The sequence below is a fragment of the Alligator sinensis genome, unplaced genomic scaffold (genome assembly GCF_000455745.1).
Source record: "Alligator sinensis unplaced genomic scaffold, ASM45574v1 scaffold809_1, whole genome shotgun sequence".
Classification (NCBI taxonomy): Eukaryota; Metazoa; Chordata; order Crocodylia; family Alligatoridae; genus Alligator; species Alligator sinensis.
This window is the reverse complement of record NW_005841956.1, coordinates 1,812,204-1,833,413: the sequence shown is the minus strand read 5'-3', so window position 1 is coordinate 1,833,413 and position 21,210 is coordinate 1,812,204. Positions and strand designations below refer to the sequence as shown.

General features: G+C 45.9%; 1 protein-coding gene across 4 annotated transcripts in view; it reads right to left on the bottom strand.

Annotated features, from left to right (window-relative positions):
• The window catches only part of LOC102377168 (relaxin receptor 1-like), a 47,910-nt gene that overhangs the window by 25,509 nt on the left and 1,191 nt on the right, over positions 1-21,210 (bottom strand). For 3 of the 4 annotated variants that reach the window (XM_014518450.2, XM_025200114.1, XM_025200112.1), the window contains exons 2-6: positions 5,468-5,614; positions 3,397-3,486; positions 2,319-2,424; positions 1,221-1,292; positions 39-110 (exon numbers count right to left, since the gene is read on the bottom strand). In XM_014518450.2, coding sequence (XP_014373936.2) covers positions 39-110; positions 1,221-1,292; positions 2,319-2,424; positions 3,397-3,486; positions 5,468-5,614 — 487 coding nt within the window. The remainder of the gene's footprint in view (positions 1-38; positions 111-1,220; positions 1,293-2,318; positions 2,425-3,396; positions 3,487-5,467; positions 5,615-21,210) is intronic. The other variant, XM_025200111.1, reaches the window with a different exon arrangement.

The following is a 21,210-nucleotide window of genomic DNA, read 5'->3' as shown; positions in this document are numbered from 1 at the left end:
CTTTCCCTGTGCCCTGTAACATGAAACACTTCACTCACAGCATTTTCAATCCAGAAAGCCCTGCAAACGCATGAGTGGATATCAACCGGATTTTGTTGTGCTGTAAGAGCCTGTATGAAAACAGAACGGAGAACAAGCACCATGAACTTAGCACTGAAAACAATGTGTGCCCAGCCCAGGCAGGCCCTGAGGGAAGGAGAACAAACTTAGGCTGCTAACAAAGAAGTGCAGACCTGCAGAAGAGCAACAGTAGTGCCCACTGGGCAGGGAGATGATGGTTAGGAAGGGAAACAGTGTCTTGCCCAGTAACCTTAGCTCCCAGGGAGGACTGATCAGGTCCACCACATGGAGGGAAGTGGGGTCCTGGACAAAGTTCTAGGCTCTATCCCTTAGCCTGCCAGAGGTTTTCTATGCGACTCTGGGAAAGACAGCTCCTCTGTCTCTGCTTCAATGTCCCTCACTAAGGGGAGAGAGGTTGAGAGCACAACTGCTAGGAAATAATTAACGGCTACTCTGAGATCCTTAGGCACTAGAGACAAGTGCAGTATTATTGCTTCCAGCTTGTAGCGTGGGCTGGCATCCAACCTATAAGAATGAAATCTGTTCTCTTGCATTTGGAGTGATCTCAGATCATAAACCAGCCAGCTGTGTCAGACTGGAAATGTCTTGTTTACTCAAGTGAAATGACTTGTAGAAAAACTTCAGAATCTTCCAGAATAGAGACCTACTATTTGCTCTTCTCTCCTCAGTCATTTAATAGACATTTTAGACTTGGACCCTTGCTTCCCCTGTGCATGCATGACATGTTATGTGGGCAAACATTAATTCCACTTTGCTGGGCCTGTTTGATTACTGAGTGCCAGCTCAGTGCAGCAGAATGGAAGCAGTGCAATAAGGGCCATTGATGCCTATAAAAGACATGCGGTGGCCTCAGTGGGCACTGGGCAAGCAAAGCCCACAAATGACTTCAAGAACAGCAGCAAAAAAAGGGCTTACCCAGCCCTCACATATTCTGCTTGTCTACCTCCAATGGCAAGTGCTTTACCACAGGAAAATGGTTGGGGTGTTACTAGAATCAGAAAAATTGCTATCTCTGGACACAGAGGTTTGGTTACATGAAAGAGGCCAGAATCTTCATGGCTTTATGTTCTCTTATACACAGCCCCTTGCTGCTGACTTGACATATTGTCTATACTGTACTTCCAAAGGGTGGTACTTACAGCTTCTCCAGATTCTTGTATGCAACAAACTGGTTGTCCACCAGCAGGTAGATTTTATTGTTCTTCAGATCCCTAGGGAGAAGAGGAAACAAATCAGGGACAAATACAGGAACTAGAAAGAGACAGATTTAGAATTACATGTCTTCCTTGCCCCTGAACGTCTTCTCTTGGTAAAGCAATTCCTGTCTTCTTTAGTAGCTTGCAAGCCAACGATTGCTCAAGACTTGCATTTGCAGTCACAGTAGCAACAAAACCTTTTTACCAGTACTTTGCCAGCATCATTCAGTACATCTGGGCCTTTTGAGCACTCCAGCTTCACTGAGTTACTTATGCAGGTGGCACCTGTGTGTACCTAGATTGAGAAGACAGTTGTCTGGCGTGGTGATGCAGGGCTCATGCTAGCACTTGCACATGCCAGGGAGATGCTAAAGGTGCAAATGGCCCCAAAACCTGGGCATGCACACCTTTAAAGCTAGGTTTAAGGTTCTTTGGACATGGGACTGTGACAAGAACTTGTACCATATTCATTGCAAGAGGAGAGGGGCTGCAGAAATTCAGGAGAGTTAACTAATTCTAACTATTCAAGTAAAGATGCACCAGCCTGACACAAGGAAAAGAAAGGGAAATTCATATTAATCTTTATCTTCTCTATATAGAAGACACTTGTAACTGGATCTACTGTGGGAAAATACATCCTGGGTTTTGGCAAGAAGAGGCTTAGAAGTTGCAGGGCACCAACCCAGCTATTAATAACTGAAAATCTCTACAGCTTCTCTTCCTGGCAGCTGCATCATATACTGTTCCATGTGGAAGCTAGGGGAAGGTAGAGATTGATCACCTGGGGTTTCAATCAGGGGCATCCTTGATCAATAAGACACGTTCTTCCAGTGAGCACACCCAGATAACTTAGTAAGGTGACTGGCACAAATCTCCCCCGTTATCCCTGAGCAAGGTTCCCCTGCAGCCTTACCACTTGATGGCACTTTTCCTGTGATTATCCAGCCCAGTCAGAGTTATAGTGTGAACTGTCAGCACGAATTTCCCACCCATTCACACCGAAAGGGACACATTTATCCTGTGGTGGCCACCATTACTCACAGCTTTGTCACATTGGAGGACACCAAAGGGACGGTGCGCAGGCCGTGGCCGGTGCAGTCTATATTTTTCGCCCAGCACTGGCATTGCTCTGGGAAGAGATCAAGCACTGGAACAAGCACAGGAGACAGTCTGAGACTGGAGACGGACAGGATGACAATGTGTGGACATGCAGATAGGCAGGCCAAGGGACACAGGTGCACAGAGGTGGTACCATGCTGATTAGGCATGCGGAGGTGTAAGTCCCAGGGAAGGGAATGGCCAAGAGGCTTCTAAAGAAAAACTGGGGAGGGCTAGGAAGAAGGGGTGGGAAAGGAGAGGCCAGATTGTGTGAGGGGAAATGAAAGCAGAGAAGGGAGGGATAAACGGTGTCATGTCTGGGCTGAGAATTTCATGAGGACATCCCTTGGTTGAGGTACTTCAGCATATTTTGTCCTGGCTAGAATCAGGGACTGCATAAATCCTGGGTCATATGCACGGGAGCTGGAAAGAAGCAAGCCAAGCTTTCCCAAGCCACAGCAAAGCTCAGTCTGAGTTTGGAGCAAGACTTCTCTAGTTCCCAGGACTGGCCTGTGCCATGCCAGTGGGCAGTCCTGGGAAGGATGAAACTGGGTAAGTCTTTCCTGCCCAGTGCTGTTGACATGTTCCAGAGCTGAAGTTCATGGATGAGGAGGCTCAAGGCTTATCCCCAGTGCCAGCTTCAGGCTCACTGGAGGCCAAGGACTCGAGAGCCAGGCACTGGGGACAAGGCTTGAGCAGCCTTGTTGACAAACTTCTGGCTCTTCAGTTCATCAGTGGACTCAGGTGGGTACGTCATGCTCAGTCAGACACTCCTGGAACATGCTGCTATCACGGTATAGACAAGCCCCCAAGGGCTGACAACTCCCTGCAGAGTCACAAGGTGACACTGGAGTCATAGGGTGAAAAGGAGCGAGAAAGAGAAAGTGAAAGAAAGTAAATCAGGGGAACACAAATGAGGCTGCAGGGAGAGGCGCAGAAGGGTTGGGGCAGTAGCATCATGAGGAGAGAGAAGATGCTCTGCTACGGTATGGCAGACAGGCAATGTGAGGAGTGTACTCACTGCAGTCCATGGTCTCCTCTTCCCTCCTGGCCTTGCTGCTTTTAGTACTGAGCATGCCACCCAGGATCTGCAGCCACCCACTGTTATCCACTGCAACAAGAAACAGCAAGGACAGCAGTTAGATCTGGGGGGAAGCAAGTGGGTTTGTCCAGCACTTCCCTTTCTTACTTGTTTACTCCTCTGTGCCCAGTTTTCCCCAACCTTGCTCAGCCCAATCCAGTTCTTGAATCTAACTCAGGAAACCACCTTCTGTTTATGCCAAAGACCTGAGAGCAGGGTCTAAAGTGAAAACCCATCATGGACATGCTTAGACAAGGAGGGAGTTTAGCATCTGAACTGATCCTGGTTTCTGAACTTGGAGTTCCACAACAGACTCCCAGATCCAATTATCTTGAAATACAGGGCATTCCTACTCTGCCTCAGACCCATAATATGTGACTTGGGGCCACCTCTAATTTATATCAGGTCCTGCCAATGTGTTTGTGAGATGGGAAGCAGTAGCAGACAACAGGTCCCAAGCCCCAGATCCTACTGCACCCTTGGCTTTCTCCTGCTTCTGGGTGCGGGAATCCTTCCACTGAAATTACCAGCGGTAAGACGTTCAGCCTTGAGGTGATCCCTGGCTGATAACCCTTTTATCTAAACTTCTGTGTGATCATTAGAAGGCCAGAAGGACCTTTAGACCCTTGGCATGTTTACAACTTCAAGGATAACCTGATTAAAAGAGTCTATGGGCAGTCTTCCAGGCCCGCATGTTCTCAATGGGCTGCATCTACTCTGCAAGCCACACAGTAGTACATCCTCTGGCCTACTAGCAAGTTATGTGATAGTTTAGAAGCTTGAGTAATAAGTTACATAGATAAAGTCTGCACAAGTGCTGTGAATAAAAGGTCCTGAAGCCTCGAGAATAAGTGAACTTTCTATCTCTAATAAGGTACTGACCCATTACCATATATTAAGCATGCACAGTAGGGGCTTAATGACAGGAGTTTTGGTGCCAAAAAGGTGGCAAACATCTCTGAGATAGAATGAACAATGATTGGCCTAGAGCATAGGAACTGATCAGTTTGTTTCGAAGAGACGATTGATGGACACATCAGTTGGCTGAGCAGATGAGTGACGTGAGCCCTAGAGATGTGATTGGATGGCATATGTGGTGTGATTTAGGGACATAAAGGGGTCTGGGCTCAGCTCCGGTGTGTGTGTGGAGTGAGTTGCGAGTCTGTATATGTGGTATGGTGCGAGTCTGCGGGTGGTGAGCCTCTCTGGATCCACGTGTGAGTGAGTCTCGGAAAGTGAGGTGTGTGGTGACGTGCAAACGGGTTAATGTCTGTGGAGAGCTTGGATCTGTGTATGGGCCTCTGAGGAGAGAAGGGATTGTAGTTGTGTGTGTAATCTGGGTGGAGCAAGGGTCCCCAGTAACCACTTGGGTTCCAGCAACAGACCAGTACCGTACTAGTTGGCCAGCACCCTGTGAATGGTGAAGTATTACCCTTCCCTTAACAAAGGAGAAAGAGTACCTAGAAAAGGGGGAAATCTCCTGGGGAGTCTTCACAGACTTAATTGTGAGCACAGCAGTTGAGAGCTGGTGTCAGTGAAGCTGCCTGTGTGGGTCCAGCCACGTAGCTGCAAGTACATGGACAAGGGGCTGCTTTCTGTCTCTCTGTTTTCTCTCTCTCTCTAATTTTCCACTCACCACTGTAACATATTTCTTGTATATATTCTTATTGTTGTTGTTATCTGTTAGTATTATAATATATTCTTGTGGTTTTCACTTAAATGAGTCTGTTCATTTTCTACTAATTACTTTAGCAGTGGGATAGCGCTAGGCTGTAGGTGAACACCCTGCTAAGAGGTGCCTGCCACCATTAAATATCCTTTCCTGGGCTGAATTTTGGGAGGAGTAACGCCTTCGATTGCATAAATAAGAATTCAGCGTTAACAACTCTAATATGTTGAAGGCCCTGGATCTTGGTGTTTCCAGATCCAACAATTCATTATTTTGCAGGACATTTTCCTAATGGCAAGAAGGCAAAGAAAGAGCCAGAAGGCTACGCGTTTTGCTCATTACCACAGTTCTCTTCGTCAGCACCGTTGTCACAGTCCTTCACCCCATTGCAGTGTAGGAGCTGGGGTAAGCAGACAGATAGGTTGCCACAGGGGAACTGTCCCAAGGGGCAGGTGTGGCTGTCCAGCCTGGGATGAATCCTAAGAGAGTCTGCCAAGGGAGAGCAAGACAGTTAAAAACAGCATTACAGTAGGCTTCTCCTCCTTCCCTGAGCGTATTTTATATGAGAATGACGTCACAAAGGGCCCCTTTGTGTTATTAATTCTGTTAATGCCAGAATGCTTTAATGCCTCTCCGTGTTACAGGGGTATGGGTTGTAGCTGCGTTGGTCTAAGGACATAGGCAGACACGGTTCTTTGAGTGAATCTGATATCTTTTATTAGACTCACTTAAATACTTGGATGAATTTTTTTAGCAACCTTTCGGGCTTAAAAACCCTTCATCAGGCTGAGGAAGTCTCTGCAGTTGGTGTACCTTTCCACTATTTAACTGCTACATTATCCCTCTTCTCCTTACCCCCATCTCACCCACTGACTCCTCAATTTACATCCTCACTGACTGCCTGTCTTGCATGCAGACCAACCTCTGGCTTCTTTACTATTCACTCCATTCAGGAAGAGCACACACAAACTGCAGAGACTTCCTCAGTCTGACAAAGGGTTTTTAAACCTGAAAGCTTGCTAAACATTTTTTTCCAACTATTTAAGTTGGTCTAATAAAAGATATCAGATTCTCCCAAAGAAACTTGTCTGTTTAATGCCTCTCTGAATGTCAAGCCACTCCTGTCTAGCATGACTTGCCAGTGGGACTTTCTAAATGCCAGCCCATCTGGATCATGAAACCTTCATAGTGCAGCTGTCTCTCAGTCTTCCAGTAGGGTCTAAGAACAGCAGATGGGGGGGAACTTGGCATGGTTGGGGCATGAGGAGATGTCTTGCCACATCTATGAGCTATTTAATACAACCCTCCATTTGTCCTTCTGCTTATTGGGCAATTCTGCCTCTCTCCACAGAGTACGCTTGCCTTTGGTCTTCATACATCTCGTAGGGGTCACACTCTTTTTAGTGCTAGGCCCTACAACTCCATCTTTCACACAGGAAAGCCCCAAGACTCTGGTGTTCCAAGCCTGGACCCTTGCCTTGGCTTTACCATTAGTGTCTCAAGGTGGCTATTTCAGCAAGTCTGAAAAAACCTAAATTCCTGCTCGCAAGTCTTTCCCTTTGGGAGCCCAACAGCCAGCCTACATTTACCACAACTCAAGACAGTCTTTTCAAAACAAGATGACATATATTAGGCAAGAGTAGCAAAGCTTCTGCATGTGTCTATATTGCCTCTCTGGTCCAACCTGCACCAAGTTTCACCTCCCTCAATGCATTAGGTCTTAGTGTTTTTATCACAGTGTCCACAAACTTTAGTTATTTGTTTCACAGTCTAGTCATGCTGTTTTCATATGTTCTGCATCTCTTAGCTGCTAGACATGAAATGAATGGTCCAGTTTTTACGCGTCATAATATGTCTGAGATAACTACATTCTTTAATGTTAATTCAGATCAATATAGACATGCCCACCAGCTTTCCCCCTCTGCTCCAGAGTAGATATGGATTCCCTCAGCCCTAGTAAGTATCAGTACAAAAGGGAAAGGGAAAACTAGGTTATACATATTTTTCATAAATAAACAGAAATTCTTCACATTTTCGATGCTCCCAAAAGAGAGAACAATTTAACAGCCCTTCACTACTTCTCCAACAAATAATTTGGTCTGGGACTTTGGAGACCATTCAGGAAATATCCTCCAGGCTTTCAAATGCTTGCAGAAAACTATTCCAAAATGTCTTTGCTTTGAAGAAGAATTCAGCATAAGTCATTAGTGACCAGAACATGATCTTCTGACAGCGGTTCTGTGACTACTGTCTTGGAAGAGGGAAGCTTTTGGCTTAAGGAGGGGGGTGGGGGGTGTCTCATAATTCATTTTCAAAGTCACTGTTATCTGCTAGGTGAATTACTGCTGAAAAACCTCACAGGAGCAGAGAGAACCTGCCAGAGTATTTCATCTGGGCCACTGAGGTCAAATGTACCCTTTGTAGCTTAATGCCTTGGCTCTCCAGGTAGTGGGTAAGGCAGCGCACTGGTAGGACTGGGTAGGAGGAGCCCTACTGCTGCCCATGCTCTGCCTGTTCTGAGGATAACTTGAGCCTGTCACTCTCCAGCACTGTCAAATCAGTTCCTTTCTCTACTACCCAAAAGTCTAATAAGGTCCACAAACGACACAAAACCCAACACCAGCTTCTGGTCGGTGTCCCCTCAGATGATCAAAAACATCACTGCTGTTGGCCTTAGGTGTCAGGCCTGCTGCACTTTCCCAAATTGAGTGATGCAAAAGTGAAGGTGACTGTCAAGTGAATGACCCTCCACCAGGAGGTCATACGGATGCTGTTTTTCCTGATCTGTTCAGAGATATTCCAAGAAGGCATAAAATAAACTGGTGTTGGATTAAAAATCAGGTCTCCAGAGCTGGTCAGAACATTTCCAGCCAATTTTCCCGTTGCTCCCTAATGAGACAAAAAAGTTTGTGATGCATGAAACTATGGAATGGTGGCTTCTGTATCATTTAGGAGGAGGGAAAATGCTGATGAGTAGACCATGGGGAATAATCCTCCACTGAGCATGGGGAAGGACTAAATGGAACAAGAGAGGATCAGGAGGGAGACATGGCTAAGCTAAGTCTTCCTGCTCCTCTAAGATGTTGGTGGCCTCAAAAGGAGGTGGAGTGGGACCTTCTGCTCTAGGGACTGACACCACTTCCATTCTCAAGAATGGTACAGACGGTGGAGGGAAAAACTAGTGAAGTGCACAGGGAAAACTGGGAAAGTCCAACATGAGGAATGCCAAAGAAAACAGAAGAGACCTGGGCACGACTAATTCCAGCATCACAAGTCAGACTCCACTGCTCCCTGAAACTTCAGTTTTCTCTGAGGTGCAGTTCATTGCCTGCAATTAGGACAGACTTGATAATTCAAGTCTCCACTTTGCTGAGTTACTTTCCATCAAACAGCTTTGAAAAGCCAGTTGGAGCATCAAAGAGATCTCACCATGAGCTTTGTTCTCTAATACCCTGCAGCTAATTATGTCAAAAGCATACTTCAGCTCAAGCTAAATAGTTCCATGCTCTCCCCTTTTATTAGGGCCAGGGAAGCAGTATCAGTGAATCAATTGCTACTATGGAACACAACGCAGTGTGAATGGCCCCAGCTTGTCATTCAAGATTTTCTACTGCTAACACTCCTGTAGAAAGGCACTTCACCTCAGCTATAACACATGCTCCTTAGGACACTTGTACATGTGACGCCATTACCATGTACACATGAAGAAAAGGTCACTTTGTGTGGCTTAATAGTGTCACACTATACACATGCAAGAGTGTTGGGGTTTTTTAATGAGTTTGCATAGTTGCAAACTAAACTGCATCCTAATGCAATTTAGTTTGCAACACTGCAAATTGCAATGATGCGGCTGTCAGCTTCCCCCCGCTCCCCAGCTGTGGGAGAGGTGGGCAGGTTCTACAGAAAAAAAGGATCGTGCCCTTTGCTGCTTCTGTTTTCAGTGGGCTTCTGTGGCTGGCAGGACATGCAGGGCTGCCAGGAATGGGCTGGGTTGCCCCTGGGGCGGCACAGGGAGGTGGCAGCAGGTTGGCTGGGTTTGCTGGCGGCCAGAGTAGGCGGCAGGGACAGTGCACCAGATGCTGGAAGCTTGAGCGGGCTCAAGGAGGGGTTGGATGAGGAGCCTCCAAACTGGCAGCACTTGGCCAGATGGCAGATGGCCTGGGCTTCCAGCACCCCATGCGCCATCCCTGTCTCCTTCTCTGGCTGCCAACAAACTCAGCCACCCTCCTGCCACCTTTCTGTGTTGCCCCAGGGACAAGCCAGCCCATTCCCGGGCAGCCCCAGGTGTCCTGCTGCCTGCAGGAGCCTGTTGAAGGCAGAAGCAGTGAGGGACCCGATCCTTTTTTTATTTTTTTTTTTGGCAGAGCCTCCCACAGCCAGGGGGCCAGCTACCTGCTGGCCGAGTGGCCCCTGAGCTGCAGGGGACCCTGGTCCTTCCCTCTGTGGCACCAGCGCCCTCTGGAACCACCTGGGTGGGCAGGCGGCTCGTGAGCCGGGTGCTGCCTCAGCTTGGGGTTGGAGAAGAGTTGGATTGGGCTGGGTCCTGCCTTCAAGTTGGGGCAGCACTTGGCCCGCAGCAGCCTGCCTGGGTGGCCCTGAGGAGCGCTGCTGCTGCGGAGGGAAGGACAAGGGCACCCCGCAGCTCAGGGGCAGTTCGGCCCATCAGCACCTCACCCCCACAAAGGATTGGGCCCCTTGCCATAACATGATGGAAAAATTGTAATGGTGGGGTTCAATTAAAAAAACACCATTTCAATTTAGGGTTCATAGAATGAAACTCTGAGGACTAAACCCCTGTCATGTGTACAAGCACCGTTAAGATGTTGTGGCCTGTGGCTGAGTAATTTTTAGTGCTTTTCATTGCCTCTAGCAAAGATGGAGCCTAGGATGAGTGGCTTCATTCACTCTTCCACCCCTCTTCTGCCTTAGGGACCCAAGCTTATGCATTCGCTTCCCCTGATTTTGAACATAGCTGTAACAAGAATGTGAAGACAAAGCTCGAAGTAGGTTCAGGAGTAAATGATGATGTGTTCAGGAGATAGGACTGCAAAGCCCCTTCCTTTTCTTGACTGTCACATACTCTAGAAGTAACCTCCAACTGACTAACTTCATAGCGAACATATCCTGTGAGCTGCAATGAATATCATTAGTTGCAGTGCTCCAAGTCTGCTAGACACTTTATTCATGATCCCTGTTTTGAAAAGATTACAGTCCAGCTGTCTGCCACGCCCCAAGCCATGACTGCCTTATTTTTCTCCAGGCTGATATTGCTTGTATCACAGGTATTTTTCCAAATTAAAGGAACAAAATCTTGTCTCATTTAACAGCCAGTTGGAGCTAAAAAAACCCAGCAAATGCTGGCGATGTCCCTGGCTATCTATCTGCTGAATGAGCCCTGGGGACTGACTAGCTTTTTATCAGATTTACTGGTATATGTGGGGTATGTGTTCTGGGGAAAGTGAAGGCCCTAAATCTTGGCAAAACTCCCTGGAGTTAATCAATGTGATTCAAAGTGTTTAAGAGCTGAAGCAAAGTCCATGAATCTTTCCTAAAAATTGGAGCTTTCCCAGAAGGCTCTGGAAGAGATCTACATCCAGCCTAGACTATAAAACAGATCCAAGGGACACTTCTAACAGCTGCAGACCATCATTTGTCCCCTTGCTGCATCTTAAATTACAAGAGGGGGCCACTTGCAGAAGAAACTGCAGTTCCTTGGATTGGCTCTAGGTTGAGTGTGGGCTTTTCAGGCACATTCCAGCATCTGAGAAGTAAACTATAGGCTGGGTCAAGGGGGAAAAACAGGCAGCTGTTTCTTTTGTGCTGAAGGCAGAGTCTGACACGTTAATGGGGAAATATTCAGTATCACATGGCAATGTCTGGGTGTCTAACAGCTAGGTCTGCTTTCTCTTCTATCAGAGCTGGAGGTACCTCATGCTCCTATTCCAGCCTAGCCTTTGCTAGTAAGAAAGCAGGCTGTTTCGGAGGCCGTTGGGCTAGGTCAGGGCCTCCAGGCATGTGTATTTATTCTGGTTCAAAACAGACATAAAAAAGTACCTGTTTTGAGGTTGGGGACATCTCATGACAACTGTAGGTGTATTGAAGAAGTCACTATACAGTGGCAAACTGGGAGTAGCATGGATTTCCTCCAATAGGTTAAGACCTGTGTCCTTACAATGGATCTGGGGATGGTACTTTGGAGTTTTCCTTTAGCAGCAATGGTGATGTGGGCTGAAATGTCCTCAACAGGACGAGCATGGCTGAATGTAATCCTAAATCAACAAGCCCTGTGACTGGCAAACAGCACCAATCTTGGGAACAATGTTCTGCAGTGAATAGCAGCTGGCCAGTGAGGACATCTGGACTGCATGAGCGTATACACTATGTAGGGGCTGCTAGATTACTGGAGAGGTCATTACATGTTTTACGTTTGGCAACTGTCTTCTTCAAGTGTTCAGGAAAGGTCAAAGTTCAAGCTAGGGTCACACTGAGGTCTATCTGATGTGACTCATGTTTCAGATGCTGCTCCTTTAGATTTGCATTCAGTTAGTGGGCAGTGGAAACATTGTGTAATTGGAACATACTTGACCCTGGTATGGTGTCAAGATGCCACCTGTTACAGAGTTCAACCAGCATAGCTACATCAGCATTTACGGTGGCATCCAGGTCAGAGAACAACTAGCTTGGGGACTCGGGCAGATGTCATCTGTGCAGGCACATTTTCATGGGAGAATGGTAGTTCCCATCACCACCTGGTACGTACCAGGGAAACTAATGATTATGGCAGTGGAATAAATTCACCGAATCCCAGGCACACAGACCCTACTAACCCCAATGAAGTGCCACACGATGGCTTCAAGCTGTCAGACTAGCCCTTTAAATTCAGCAACCTAACATCAAGGGTTTGCTGATGGCCCAGGGCAGCTTAATCAGCTGATATCACACCAGAAGAAAGTCATCTCTCTGGTGTGCTTAGCCCAAGCTATTCAGGCATTTTCAGAAGACAAAGCCAGAAAACGTTACACTCCACTAGGAAACTAAGAGGCGGTAGGTAATACGAGGCCCAGGACACTGGTGTCACGTGCTTTGAATGAGACACACACTAAAGAAGGGAGTTGGGCCGAATCGGGCCAAATCTCCTCTGAATCAAATCAGCACCCAAAGCTTTACACAGCCCTACTGCCTGCAGTGCAATGGACAGGTTTCTACCCTCAACTATATCAAGTCATTTAAGGCCAAGAAAAAGGGTATCTCCATTGCCAGCCTGGTAAAACCATCTGGTCTGAAACCATCTGAAACCATCATCATGGTATCCCAAGCTAAGAAAGCATTTGTGCAGTAGGATTTTAGAGTAACCTTCATACTTACCTTTGCAGGACAGAGTCTCAGTTCAGATTCTGCTCCCCTCACTGACATGTGAAGCACTGAACAGAAGGCAAAGGCTCTTTGCATTACCTACAAGCATCATTACCTGCCTATACTATGCTGAGAGCTTGTCTTAGGCATTTTACTTCAAAGCTGCCAGTTCAGATTTGCCATTGGTTAGCAGAAGCCCAAAGTCATTACCACTTGTTGTCTGCCTGCAATCTGCTGGTTGTGCTGTACCTGTCCTAAAGGGAAGAACATTTCTTCAGTGGCGAGGACTATCAGGCTGGCAACTTTCACCTTGTGCTGCTCTTTACTCACTTAAAAGACAAATTAGTGACCCAATATTCCTGTAACCTCATGGCCAATGAAGCCCCACAGTTAACTTTCCAAGCTCATTTCAAATCTGATTGTGGTGTCTGGCTCCCCAGAGGCTGCAGCCCTGGAAGATCAAATGATCTTCTTGACTGTCTGTCTCACTTCAATGCAAAGATAAAAGGAAGGGCTGAGCTTTGAGATTCATGCCTACTTTCATGGACTGCTGGGGCACACGAGAATGAGAAAAAGGATATGGCCTCAGATCTGATGTGGTAACACATATTTGCTTCCAGGAAAACTTACTTTTAGTGATTATATACCACCCTATGGATACTATAGATAGATTAGAAAGACTACAGCTAGACTTCCTGTATGGCCTTGGGCAAATGATTTGGTCTTTCTGTAGTCTGCATCTACAACATGGGAATAATAGCACTTTTCTATCTTACCAGGAGGTTGCAAGGATAAATATTTAAAGGTTATCAAATGGTCAGCACTACTGGAATGGGGATAATTCAGTTACTTAAGACAGGGAGGCACATTGCAGATACAATTAATATTTAGGATGTATACTATTCGCCAAAGTCATCAGGCAATCTTATAAGCTGTGGTTCCTTCACTCTATGTACAGTTAGATCTTGAAGAAATGCTCACTTTTAGTTGTGGTGCCATTCTTTTCACAAGCTGAGCACAATCCCTAGTTCATGGTATTGCGGAGCATCTTTGCCAGTCATGTGACCCAAGCCACACTGTGTACAGGTCAGATTCAGCTGCCCTCACAATCTGTGCAGGGCCGGGTAGCTGGTCACAAGTGTGTGTGTGTGTGTTTGGGGGGGGCAGGGGCAGGGGCAGGGCAGGGAGAAAAGGGAAGGGAGAACAAATTCCATCATTTGCTTTCAAAGGTAAAGCTTTTAAGAGAGCTGATGGGGAAGATCAAGCATGAAGGCCTGAGGATCCCAGAATAAACACAGGTATAAAAATAGTTTAAAGCTGTAAAATGGGTTATTTAATAGGTTGCAGGAAACTCTCTAAGGCAAGTCAAAGCAGGGACAAATAAAACTCCTATCTTCCAGCAAACTAAAGCTGAATTACTGAAGCCTCAACCTAGGGCATGAATCAATAGTCCCGGAAGACCCAAGAACATACATTCAAGAAATGAGTAGAGATAAATAATAAAAAGCGTTATTAACTATATATATGAAATAGGGGTTAGTGCCTGAAATTGACTCAGGATACAAAACGGTACGCACTAGAAGGCTGAGAAAGGCCGAATCAGCTTCTGCTGGCTGCCTTTCATTCCCTGAATCATTTGTCCTTTTGCCTGGTCAAGGCATTGAATAAAATCAGAGTTGAACTGGGTGGAAATGCACCGTTCTGTTTCTAGAGGTTCCTGAGCCTTAATTTTCTTCTTTAGAAGAGCTTTATCTTGTTTATTAAAAAATACTTTGGGTTGGCAGATAATAGCTGATAAGAAATGTTAACAGAAACATTAAATAAATAAAAATGACGTTGTGTCAAAACAGTGCATGTTTGCACCATATATTGTAAAATTTTATGGACAGCTGGAAGCCATGCCTTGAAATGGGTCCTTGGCCAAAGCCTGCTTATGTTACTTAAGCTCATCATCATTTTGATATATGAGGGACAGCAAGAAAAATAGGATTTTGTTCTGGATGCTGGGGGAGGATCGTAGCTGCTTTTTGGGAGAAACAGCACAGAGAGGCATTAAAAACCACCCTGGTGTCCCTGCAATTCTGGGCTGGCTGGAGATGAAACATCTCTATTTGCATTCTGGGGCTGTCTACAATGGAAAGTTTCACCAGAACATGCCTCACTTTACAGCTGTTGATGTTACTGTGCCACTGGAGCGGGTCCATTCTGGCATTATGCCAGTGGCTGCATGCCTATTGCAAGTTCATAGCCTTCAGGGAGGTGGTTTTATTCACATGACAAAAAGGCTGGGGGTTGCCATCTTCCATCAGTGACGTGTGTGGACACATGGAAACCAGTGCCCACAAAAGGCAACTTCTGTTGACAAAAGTGCCAGTGTAGACTAAGACTTTGTTACAGGCCTAAGCAGTTCTGCGGAGATGGCAAGCAGCCCAACGTAAGGCAAGGGTTGCTTGGGGCTTTTGCCAAGAGATGCATCAGCCATCATCCCTTTCACTACATCCCTTGTATGAGGAACTTGCTGTGGTTCTGAGCAGGTCCAACAGTAGCTTGTGCTGTGTTACAATCTGTGATAGGAAACCCCAAAGGCTTTCAAAGACATGGCCTCCTGTCTACACAGAGTCATCACAACTTGGGGTTTAGCTGAACTACTAGTTTTGATGCGTGTTCCTGAGACTGCAGTAATTAGAGCCCCAGCGTGAGCTCTGTACAAGCGCTAAATGAAACAACACATCAATTAAAAATTAACCACTCCATACTAGGAGTAAGACAACCCCTTAGGAGGTTCTAACAAGCGTAAAGGAACCTGCCAGACTGCCAGCCTCTCTGCCGCTCTTGTTTAGGGTGGTTCAGAAAGCTAGGGGAAGGGTTAATTGAAGTAGTAACGAGTAGCAGATAAAGCAAGCTCAATCATCTCCACAAACTCCTTTCATCTCCAGCCCCATCATGGAAATGTAACTTGAAAACAACTGGGTAATGCTTTTAGAAACAAAAGAGGAATGTGAGCTAGCAGTGAAACCACTTTGTCCCTGCTGCCTGCACATTCGGGACTACTGTTCATGTGCTGGGGGGGTTTGGCATTCAACTTTTGCAGCAAGTCATTTTTCCATACCTGAGAGCTGGGTGGTGCTTGTGATTAGTCAGTCTTTATAAAGCTTTTTTTTTCTCCTTTGTGTTTCACTGGGTTACTTCAGACCTCCCCTTGGACTTTCCCAGCTCCTACCATGGCCTCACCAAGACTGCCAAGGAGCAGTTTCCAGAGTGACCTGCACAATCCATGGCAGGAAATCTCAATTCCATTGACTTCAAGCATTCCCAAGAAAAAGCGGGGCATGAGGTGGCCATTGGCCATCAGAAATGCTCTAGAGTAGTGATTCTCAAACTTGAAAATTGCTGAGGGTCTCGGCAGACCACTTAATAAACTTTTTTTTGTTCTACAAATCAAAGCACACAACTCATATTTTAATATCAGTGGTCTTATCTTACAAGTACAGATATTCTCGATTGTTCCGCAGCCTTTCTGCGGACCACCTGAATGGAGCTCACGGACCAGTGGTGGTCCACAGACCACAGTTTGAGAACCTCTGCTCTAAGTTTCCTCTTCTTCTGAAGGAAATATAGCACCTGCTCAGAGGAATACAGTTGTTAGCCCTCATTCAGGGGAAGCAGTTGCTATGCCAAGGAATAGCAATATTTTATAAAGCTTAAAATGTGAGGTGTCCTGATCTGCCAGTTATTAAGTAAAACATCCTTTTCAAGATTCACTGTATCAATGGGGATTGAGAGAGAAGTGCCATCCAAGAGTAGACACAAGTTAGCTGTGTTACTCTGAAACCAAGCAGAAGGCAGAGTAAATTTGCAGCTTATGGACTAAATTAGATCTATGTCACAATGGGGATTTTCACTTCGTTTAGGCCAAGACTTGACTCCCAAAACACATCTGAGCCTTTAGCTACTGAAGTACCTTCTGTCTAAATACTCTATGCATTCATTTAAATAAAAAAAGAAACAGGAGCCTCCTGTTAGCAGATGTAACCCACAAATGTTTTTGCAAAGCTTTGCATGTTGTATTTCATTTCCAACATTCCTGTCGAACCTGCATTTATTCATGGCTTGTTTATACCCCTTTGTCTTTGCATCAGCATTGTCTTTTGGCTTCAGTAGTTCTTTACTTTCCCTGGTTTGTACCTCCCACCAATGTATTTTACAGACAGCGGGTGCATCTACACATGCATTAATGCGATTTAGTTAATGCACATTAAAGCTAGTACCTCTGGGTGCCTCTACATGAGCGTGAGGCTGCTCCAATGTGCTGGAATTCCAGCACATTGGATCAGACTTAATTAATCCAGTCTGCTGATGTGTGGCAATTACTGTGCTCCAGCAACCTCCTGCATTTCATGTATCAGTGTCCCCACGCTTAAAAATGGTGGTGGGAGCACTTGGTCTAAAGCTCATCAAAGGAGCTTTAGTTCAAGTGCCCCCACCACCATTTTAAAGTGTGGGGATGCTAATACATGAGATGTGGTGGCACTTTAATTAGAGTGGTTCTCAGAGCCACTCTAATTAAAGCGATGCCATCCCCACCACCAGAGCATGTGTAAAAGTGTCCTCCATTGTGAGATACTAGGAAAATGCACATTAGCCTGTCTTAATACACTAAAGAGCACAGTTTTTAAGTGATGCTTAATGAACATTAGCCTATTTTAATGTGGATTCACTAAAAGCATAGGGCATTTATAGATGTACTTTGGGGGGAGGGGAGGCGCTTTAATTAAAGTGGCTCTGAGAGCTGCTGTAATTAAAGCGCCTGAAGCATCAGGTGTATCAGCATCCCCATGCTGAAAAATGGTGGTGGGGGTGCTTTAACTAAGGCTTGTCGAATGAGCTTTAGTTAAAGCACCTCACCACCAGTTTTCACCGGAGGAATGCTGATATAAAGGACACTGGAGTTTGCTGGAGCACAGTAATTACCATGCTCCAGCAGACTTGTTTAATCAAGTCTGCTCAGATGTGCTGTAATTACAGCATGTCAGAGCAGCCTCACTGCATGTGCATAGGTGCCCATAGTTTTTTGGTGATGCTTTAATGCACATTAAAATAGCCTAATGTGTATTAAAGTGCACATACAGATGTGCCCACTAGGTAAGCAGTATCCCTTGAGCCTGCATTTTGTTAAAATAAACCAGTTAAACTTTCCTTGTAAAATGGGCTCTCCATTTTCTGGTCATTTTAATATACTTTCTCTGCACCTGTTCAAATTGGAGAGCTGAACAAACAGCTGGGAACTCCCCATAATGCACTGGGAGTGGACGTCTGGAACCAGTGGGAACAGGAGGAGGTATTGCCCTACCTGTACTTTGGATCGTGTTTTCATTAACTTTCTAACCCAGAAGGCAGATCTCCCCTTCACCTCCCAGTGCCTACTTTCATAAAGGCTGGAATATCATATACTATCATGATATACTGGCCAGGACAGGTGATGGTGTCCCCAGGCTCAATCACCTCTCACCATGACCCAAAGACTATTGCACTGAGCATAACTTATTCAGTGTCTGGCCTGTGATTACTCAGGCACAAGTCCCAGCAAAGCCAGGAGAGGTTTGTCCAAGTAAGGACTTTGAGGTCCCAGCCATAGTGCTGGCAGGTAGCATTTTAGACTCCCTGCAAGCACTATTTCTTTAGGAGAGCAGGATTTTAGACTGGTATTGACACTGCAGACTGCACTTGTAATGAAAGAGGAATTTCTACTGTAGCCAGCCCTTCCTCACCCCATCATCCAAGGGAAGCCTCCAGCCCAGCTTGATCTCTTTATTTTCACAAGCAGGAAACCCATTTTTTCCCCTCTCCATTAAGGCCAGCGGAGAAAGCAGAGCTACCGTGTCTCAAGGGGTGCCCACTGCATAAATGAGCTGCTTTGAGGCCAATGCCACTTTTGCATCATGTGAACTCTTTGTGCCGGTTTCAGCATTTCAAAGCAACTGCAAACAAAACATAACTAAACAAGTGCAGAGAAAGGACAAGTGGATGATTAAAGGGACAAGGAGAACTAGCCCTAGGGAGCGATGGAAAAAACTGCAACTGCCTCAGCCCTTAATAGATATAATACTTTCTCATTAACATTTAAGGCAAAAGGCTGGATTTAGAGGAGAGTGCATCCAAAGATACAAGGGAGAGTGAGAAGATTCAAAAGAGAAGCCATGAAAACAGTTCTTAACTCTTGACCCTCAACCCTCTTTCAACCCCATTACTTGAGGCATTCCAGCGGGGACAGCATATACCAGCCTTTGTTTGTCTTGGATTAAAGATTGGTCCAAGACCAAATCTGAACTCTGGACCACAGCAAACTATTTAGACTTTGTGCCTCAGGCCCATTTCGAGTCACCCTTCCAGGCACTCTACTGGAATCACTCAAGTTGGTTTATGACCTGGTAGCATTAATGGAAAATTTCTAAATTCCTAGTGACTTCAGAGGAATTGGATCAGGACCTTATTTGCTCAGTTCCTGTTCTCAGATGCAGCAATATCAATAGAAATGAAAACAGTTTATTAAAGTGGGGTTTTTCCCAAGAGTGTAGATCCACTCACCTTCCCAGGCAACACTGAACCCCGCAGTTGACCTTTTCTGGGATCAGTTTTTATGCTCCAAACCAGGGCACGCTAACTAAGACTTATAGGGAACATTTCTTAGGCATGAGGGAAATGCTGAGTTAAGAGACTGTAAAAGAATGAGGACGGGTGGGGAGGAGATGAAAGAATAAATGAATGGAAGAAGGCGACAAAGCCAGTGAACCATCTGTAATGAATAGGATAAGGGGTGTATGAGAAAATCAATTTCTTTTTGACTATTTCTTCTGCTTCCCATGCTTGTGTCTTGGTAGTGGTAGCTTGATTGTTATGTGAACCTGGCATTATAGCACAGGATCATGCTTTGTACAATTGTCAAGGTCAATGTGGATTCAGGTTGGAAACTGCTGAATTCCACCTGAGGTTCAGGTTGTACACGTGATGGTTGTCACAATGCACATGTGACAAAAATGCAATTTGTGTGGCCTAACATTACATGTGTACCAGTTTTGGGGGTTTTAAAGGACTTTGCATCATTGCAAACTAAACTCCACGTGGATGTAGTTTATTTTACAATGCTGTAAAGTACAACGATACAGCTGTCAGCTTGCCCCCCCGGCCATGGTGGAGGCAGGCAGGCTCCACAGAAAAAAAGGATTGGGCCCCTCGCAGCTGCAGCCTTCAGCAGGTGCCTGGCTGCCGCAAGCCTATCAGGGGAGCACCCGGAAGGCTTCCAGCAGGTGAGCTCGGGGAAGAGTTGGATTGGGCTGGGTGCTGCCTCTGGCTGAGGGAGCACTCACCTGCTAGCAGCCTACCTGGGTGGCCCCAGGGGGGTACCGCAGCTGCGTAGGGAAGGACTGGTTTCCCCTGGAGTTCAGAGGCTACTCTACCCAATGGCAGCTTCCCCCTGGCTGCAGGCAGGCTCCAGCTCTGACAAAAAAGAAAAAAAGACTGAGCCCTTTGCTGTAACATGACAGAAAAATTGAAATGATGGGTTTCAATTAAAAATACACCATTTCAATTTAGGGGGCATAAAATAAAACTTTGGGGATTAAACCCCCGTCACGTGTACAAGTGCCCCCAGACACTAACCCCACTCACTGCCAGAACCTCGGTGTAAATTCAGCCCTGGCTTTGACAGGACCTTTTGTGGCAGCCATGCAGCAAAGCCAAGTTACAGGCTTACTTTTATTGCCTCATTCCCTGAGCCAAAATGAGTGGGTGAAAAACAAATTCAGCCATAAGCACTTGTTAAACAGAGTAGTGCATTATAAAGGCATAAACATTGGGCTGGAAGCCAGACACACCTGAGTTCCAGTTCTGGCCCTGACATTCACTCATTGGGTGGTCTTGAGGAAATCACTTGACTTTCTCACACTTCAGTTTGCACACCTGTAAAATAGAGACACTGCTGCATAGTTCTCAGGCAGCTTAGTGAAATATTATTTGGTGGGTGAGCCTATGTTGGTGGATAAGCCTATGCTATAAAGCACAGCATATTATCCTTTCAGCCAGAGATTCTCCAGAACAGCTTCTCATTTTGGGGGACTTTCCAGAAACAGATATATGGCACTTGGGAGATCCCTGTCTCTGCTGCTAGAAAGTCTGTCCCTACAGAGCCAGAACCAGAACCAGAACCAGAACCAGAACCAGAACCAGAGTACTCCCTGAGTTATGGTAAACTGAATTTATGTTTAGTTCATTAGTTCTTCTCTCTCCTCTCCTGTCCTGCAGAATCCTCTCTCTTCTGTGGCCTCAGAACAACCCCCTAGAGAAACCCTATAAGCCAATACAGAATCAGCAGCTTGGAGATAGGCTCAGAGTATACACAACCTGGCACACAACCCTTTGGGAATGATGTCTCCTCTCCAACACATACTTTGGTCCTTGTTTGGATAGCTCTTTTGGGTACACATATCTGTCCAGCACAAAGTCAAAGTCAGTACCACATGCCCTGCACACGATATATATATAGTTGCTTTCGTCCTATATATATGCTACTAACAATGTCAAACCTTGCAACTCTCAAAGGATTTTGCTTTTGCAGCCTTTTGGCCTACCTCAACAGTGAAAACAAATAGCAATTTGATTTGAGGCAGGAAGCTTTCTCCTCTCACAGTTGGGTGTTTTCCCTTCATCTCACATCTCAGGGCTGCTAGGGCAAGACA